The 6,118-nt window shown below is 60.8% G+C and overlaps 1 protein-coding gene across 1 annotated transcript; it reads right to left on the bottom strand.

The window, feature by feature from the left end:
• Window positions 1-2,868: 2,868 nt before the first annotated feature.
• On the bottom strand, window positions 2,869-4,344 carry NPW (neuropeptide W). The gene is made up of 3 exons (XM_063101076.1): window positions 4,303-4,344; window positions 3,124-3,650; window positions 2,869-2,956 (listed from the first exon to the last, which is right to left on the bottom strand). The coding sequence occupies exons 1-3, from the start codon at window positions 4,342-4,344 to the stop codon at window positions 2,869-2,871; spliced, it is 657 nt and encodes a 218-aa protein (XP_062957146.1).
• Window positions 4,345-6,118: the final 1,774 nt, after the last annotated feature.

Genomic DNA, 6,118 nt, shown 5'->3' with positions numbered 1-6,118 from the left:
CGCCATCTACGACAGAGGGACTGCAGGTTTCAGTCCTTCCCTCCTCTGCGCTATTGGAGGGCCCCCCTAAGGTGCGGGTTGCCCCTGTGTTCCTGCGGCGGATACGGGACTTTCCTCTGAGCACTGAGCCTGCATGAGCGGTGTCTGTGGGGTGTGGCCATGGGCAGAGGCCTGAGGCCCAGTTTGGGGGTAGAGTCAATAGTCCGACGCCCCGGTAATGGCCCAGAGCTTCCCAGGCGGGCGCTGCCTCCTTAATGGGCATTAACGGCCCCGGAGCATAACCAGGCCTTGCTTAGGGCCTCCGCCCTCAGACTACACCATACTTCTCTTTAGAGCCCAGAATTGGAGCAGGCGGGACCAGGGCGACGGAAGGAGAAAGGAGATCGACAGAGACCGAGGGCCGAGAAGGAGAGAGAAGCCGAGATGCGGAAGGACCGAGGAGGGAAGAACGGCAGAAAGGAGGTGCTGCAAACCCGGCTGCTGCCGACGGGGCGGTGGCGCCCCGCCCACCCTCTTCCCCCGCCCGCCGCCCGCCCCTAGCCCCACCCACCACAGGAGGCCCGGGTAGATGGCCGTCGCCCAGAACAGTAGCCACGTACCGCCACCTGCCGGTTATGGGGGGCATCGCATTGTCCCCGGGGCTGCCCCACGTCCCGCCCCTGTGGCTTCGATCCGATCCGGTCCTGCCGGATGCAGAAGCATTAGAGTGTTATGGGGAGTGGTAGGCAGAGAAGCCGAGCATCTGCACACCTGATCGGCTCTGCTCCTCCACCTTAGACCTGGCACAAACCTCTCTGGGCTAGGGTACGTCCAGGCCACATGAAATCTGGGCCCCTCACCAAGTACCCCAGCACTTGTGACCAAGCATTTGTGGACCACAGGAGCTGGCAAGCACTGGGGAAACATCTCTGAGACCCACAGAAATAGGGATTTGGGGCCGACCCTGTGGCTCACTCGTGAGAGTGCGGCGCTGGGAGCGCACCAGCGCTCCTGCATTTCCGCCGCGGGTTCGGATCCTATATAGGGATGGCCGGTGCGCTCACTGGCTGAGCGCGGTGCGAGCGACACCAAGCCAAGGGTTGCAATCCCCTTGCCGGTCACCAAAAAAATAAATAAATAAATAAATAAATAAATAAAGAATCTTTCAAAAAAAAAAAAAAGAAATAGGGATTTGTGTACCTTGACCTGAGCTAGGGGAGGCCCCAAAGGGGTATTTCATCAGCATGGGGCCTGAAGTCCTTCAGGGTGGGAGCACCCCAGGCTGTTCTGAAGCCTGCGCTAAGTTCCTGCAGGCTGGAGCAGGAGGTGGGAGAAGGGATGGAGCCATGGGACTGGGACGGGGCCAGCCCTGAGGCCTGGCCCGGGAGCGTGGATATTTTCCCATAGGCAGTGGGGAGCCCTTGAGGTGTGTGCATTTGTGAGTGACAAGGTCAGGACATGTATGTTTTGAAAGGTCAGGTTCAGTGAGGAGCAGGGGCAGGAGTGGGGGTGAATGGGCTTGGAGGGAGGAGAACGGGTCAAACTGAGGGGTCATGACCACCTCTTTTCCAGTACAGATCCTGGGAAAGGGCTGGGTGGAATCAAGTTAAATAAATTTAGGGGTCCATAGGAATTTCGGGGTGCAGAAAAAAGGAGCACCCACATTTGGGGGCCAAGTAGGGAGAAAGATGTACCCAGATCAGAAGGGACAGCCAGGAAGGGGCAGGGGCTGCCAGAAGCCAGGAGGGGAATGTGGGAGCTGGTTCCACATGGGTGCCCCAAAGCCAGCCTGGTAGACAGACCTGGGACCACCCTTCCTCTAGTCCTTGCTGGGTCGCCACACAGGAGACCCTGTAACATGGCCAAGGAGGCCTCCAAGGGATGATGGCATCAGGCACAGTGACCTGGGTGGTGTGAGGTCCAGGACAATTGTGGAAGTCAGGGGCCAAATTAAAGAGAGTTGAAGAGGAAGTAGGAGGGTGGAGGAGCTCGGGGACACCTGTGACAGGGGAGCTGGAAGTACCCCAGTGGAGGGGTCCGGTTTATTCCAGATAGCAGAGCACATTTATGTGGTGGGGCTGGAGCCAATGACTGGAAACGCAGAGGGGGATAGAGGAGAAGGGGTCTCTGAGGAAGCAAGGGGGCTCAGGTGGAGGAACCCTTCCTCCCTAGGAAGACAGCACAGCCACGAGAAGAGGGCTGGGGCTCCCACTTCCTCTCTGGAAGGAAGCCAGCGGTGCAGGGGAGTTCAGGGAGACACAGGTGTGAAATGAATGCTGGGAAATGGGGGAGAGTTCAGGTGGGTTGCCTGGGCTGAAGGTCACAGCCCACAGTGCAGGGGGACATTCTCCCCAGCATGGCCAGAGGGCATAGGGAAGGGCCCCCTGTGGGGCTCCTGGGAGGCTTGGGTGGGGGGTCCGGTTCAGCAGGTAAGAGCTTTTGCTTTCCTCCTCCTGTACACCCCAATGGGTGCGGACAAGGCCCAGGGTCTCCGCCCCATAGGAGTCCCTGGGGTCACCTCACCTTGGAACCAGGCCTGATAACCCCACCCCGAAACAGAAGGGGCAGCACAGGCAGAGGAGGGGAACCAGTCCCTGATGTCTCTCCTTCGCCCCCCCTCTCCCCCCCAATGACACACATCGCTGAGGCTGGAGAGGGGGCCCCCCCATCCCCTGGTCAGCAGGGGGCGCCTGACATTTGCCAGGGCGTGGGTGCAGCTGTTTGCGCCCTTAAGCTAGATGGCAAAGTACACAGGGTCACACGCGGGGGCGCAGAAATCAGGCGGGTTTTATTAACTGGACAGAACCACCCGGCAGGCGCTGCTCGCCCTGCAGGACGCAGCAAATCCTCCCGGGCCGGGTGCGGGGGCTCCGCGGGTAGGGGATGCTGTCAGGGCGGTGCTGGGGCCAGGCGGGGACCAGCGAAGGAGGTCTGCAGCAGGAACCAAGGCTGGGCGGGCGAGGTCTCTCTGAAGTCTCTAGAAAAAACAGCAGGACCGTGGGGAGCGGGCCGTGCGCCCTCCGCTGCCGCCCTGGGCCTCGAGGGTAGAGACTACTCCGGGAATGCAGACGTACGCTCCAGGCTGAGACCTCTCGAGATCCCCTTTACCGCTGCCGTTCTGGCCCCCTCCCTCCCGCCACGTACCTGGCCGGCTCTGCTGGGGTCCGGGAGCGGAGGTCCAGCTGCGGCCCCGGTTCGTGCGCGGACCCCGGGGTGCGCAAGCTCCGGAGTCCACGGACGGGGAGCCGTGCCCGGGAGCTGCTGTGTCGCGGTCCCCACCCCTCCTGACCCCCCGAGGGAAGCAGGAGGAGAGCGTCACGGGCGGCGAGCCCCGGGGACAGGGTGTCCCAGGTCAGGCCCCCGGCGGCCGGGCGAAGCGCGCGGCGCCACAGGTAGGGCGAGCTGCGCAGCCCCATGAGCAGGCCGGCGGCGCGGCCCACCGTGTGGTAGCGGGGAATCGCCACGTGCTTGTACCAGGCGCCGGCGGGCAGCGGCAGCAGGAGCAGAAGCAGCGGCCACGCGAGCAGCTGCCGGCTCGCGGCAGCCCCCCGGCCCGGGCCCCGCGCCAGGGCGCTCAGGTCGACGGCCGCCCGGCGGGGCGGGACAAGAACCGGCTCGGCTGGGTCTGGGCGCGGCGGAATTGCGGCGTCGGGGAGCTGGAGCGCGGGAGCCTAGAGGCGAGTAGGTGGTCCCCCGCGGGTCCGACTATAACCGCTCGGTGGCCCCTCCCCGGCCCGCCCCCGTGGTACCTGCTGGCCTCGCCAGAGGTGGGTGGAGGAAAAGAGAAGTGCGAGCTCGGGCTGCTGGGGCGGGGACGCCCCCTGAGCACCTCACTGAAGGGGCCTCTAGCTAGAAGTGGACTTGAGGCTCCCCGGGGGCGCCCCTGCTTCCCCTGTTCCGCTTCCTCCCACCAGGAGTACCACTGCCAGGGAGGGAGTCCAGGGACCAGGGGCCTCAGGCGCAAGGGTGGGTGCCCCCTTGGCCAGAGCTCTTGCCGGTGGGGCACCAGTACAGCAAAAACCAGCAGGCTGACAGAGCCCCAGTGGGGTAAGGCAGGAGAGATGGTTGGGGGCCCTAGCACCACTCGACTCCTCTGTGTAGCTCCTCTCCTGAGGGTTATCCCTTGTCCTCACCTAATACAGCTCTCAAGACTCCCGCCAGACCCTGTCCTATCCTCTGCCACCCCTAGCTTCTCCCCATCACCCTTTTCCCTGCTGCAGAGGGATGGATGCTGGGAAACCACAGGTTTGGCCACCTCAAGCCATCCCTGAGCTGGCTAGTGGTTCCCAAGCCCAGCAGGATGAAGAGACAGCCCCTCCTCACACTCTCAGACCTGACCACTTCCAGTGCCTTCTTTCCAGTCATGGTACCCACGTGGCCACTTTCTCCAGCCAGTCCTAATTTTGTTTATTTTGTCTTAACCAACAACCTGTGGTTTTGCCAACCTCTGTGCCTCTGTGCCTAGAACGTCCTTCTTAACCTGGCAAACTCCTACTCATTCTTCAGGACTCTGCTTAAATGGCCATGGTCGGAACTGTCCCCAAGAGCATTCCACCATGCCTGCCTGGGTTTAACAGCCCCCCTCCCAGAGGGCAGGACCTGACACATTCTTTCCTGACCCCAGCCCAGGGTGAATTCAGCCCTCGAAATAATCGATTCCTGTACCAGCCAGCTGCTGGAAAAAAAAAAATAATAGTAATAATCAGACCCCCCCTCCCCCAGCAACCACACCATTAACGAGGCACCCTCTAGGCCCCAGATACCAGGGATCTTGTTTGGGATCATGATAAATATCTCATTTTGACCTACAAACAATCCCATGAGGGGAACTATTATTAATTCTGTTTTACCAATGAGGAAACTAAGGCACAGGAAGAATTGACTTGTCCCAGATCATCTGTTGGGTAAATGGTGATGGGAGGGAGATACAACCTAGACCCCAAGCCTGAGAGCCTCAGTTTGGGGAAAATGAAGCATTCAGGTAGAGAGAAGCACAGAAGGGCTGGGGGAGTGGGGTACAGACAAGGGCCATGCTCCAGCAGTATGAGGGGCCCTGGTCGGTTCAGAGATTCCCTAGGGAGGTTTAGCAGCAGCAGAAGCTGCTGCCCTCCCCTCAATGGCCACACAGAGCCGGTGAGAAGCTGGCCTTTGAGCCTGGTGGCTAGGCTCAGGCCTGCCCCAGGCTTGATGGTGGTGGGTGTAGGGGGAGCGATTAGTGCCTCAACCTTTCCTGCCTCTGTTTCCTCATTTGTAAACTGGGGATAATTGCAGTGGCCACGTCATTATCATCTTGTGAGCATTGATGATTCTGTCTTGGGTCTTGGTACTGTGCCTGGCACACAGTAGGCACTCAATAAATGCTTGTGGCTAGGATCTATTGTTGCTGTTCCAGAGGCTGACCCACCCCTCCACTTGTCAATGAAAACATTTTGATGAGGGAGGGGGGTTTAGGCACAGAGACAGGCGGGGTAGGGAATGCAGAGGTAGCCCGCTCTGCACCTGGAGGAACACAGGGACCAGGGGGCCTCCCCAAAGCCGCCACCCACCATCCCCACCCTGCTCCCCTGAGAGCCCTTGGCCTGGAGAGCCGCTTGGAGTGTGAGGTGGGCGGGCAGCTCCGCACGACACGGGCCAGAGCCAGGCAGCTGCACACCCTGCAGGCGTCCCCTGGCACTGCCTCCCACTCCCAGCCGAGGAGGGGACGTGGGCACCTCTGGAACCCCAGGGGATGGCAGTCTGGCCGGGGAGGGTCTAAGGCGCCCCTTGGAGGTGGCCCAGGGAGCTTCTGCAGGGGAAAGTCCATCAGTAGGGAAACTGATCAATCGTGGTCTACTCTGGGATGGTGGTCCCTGTGGCAGTTAGAGAGCTGAAGTACAGCTACTAGTAGCAGATGGCTAAACCTTAAAAATGTAGTGTTGCTCAAAGGAGAAAGTACCCTGCAGCATGGCAGGTTCGGTGTGCTACCTCTTTCTGAGGTTTAAATATCAGCTGTGGCTGCAGGGAGTGAAAATATCAGGATGCCTGGAAAGGATAAAGGCCACAGGGGGGACAGAGGGGCGGGGTCTGCAGAAGGCTCGTGGGAGGGAGCCCAGGGCAGGTTAGAGAAGCAAAGCAGAGTCCTTTGAGGGCTCCTGGGGGC

This window comes from Cynocephalus volans, chromosome 6, assembly GCF_027409185.1.
Source record: "Cynocephalus volans isolate mCynVol1 chromosome 6, mCynVol1.pri, whole genome shotgun sequence".
NCBI classification, from domain to species: domain Eukaryota; kingdom Metazoa; phylum Chordata; class Mammalia; order Dermoptera; family Cynocephalidae; genus Cynocephalus; species Cynocephalus volans.
The sequence above is the reverse complement of the archived record's forward strand: the minus strand, read 5'-3'. Positions and strand labels throughout refer to the sequence as shown.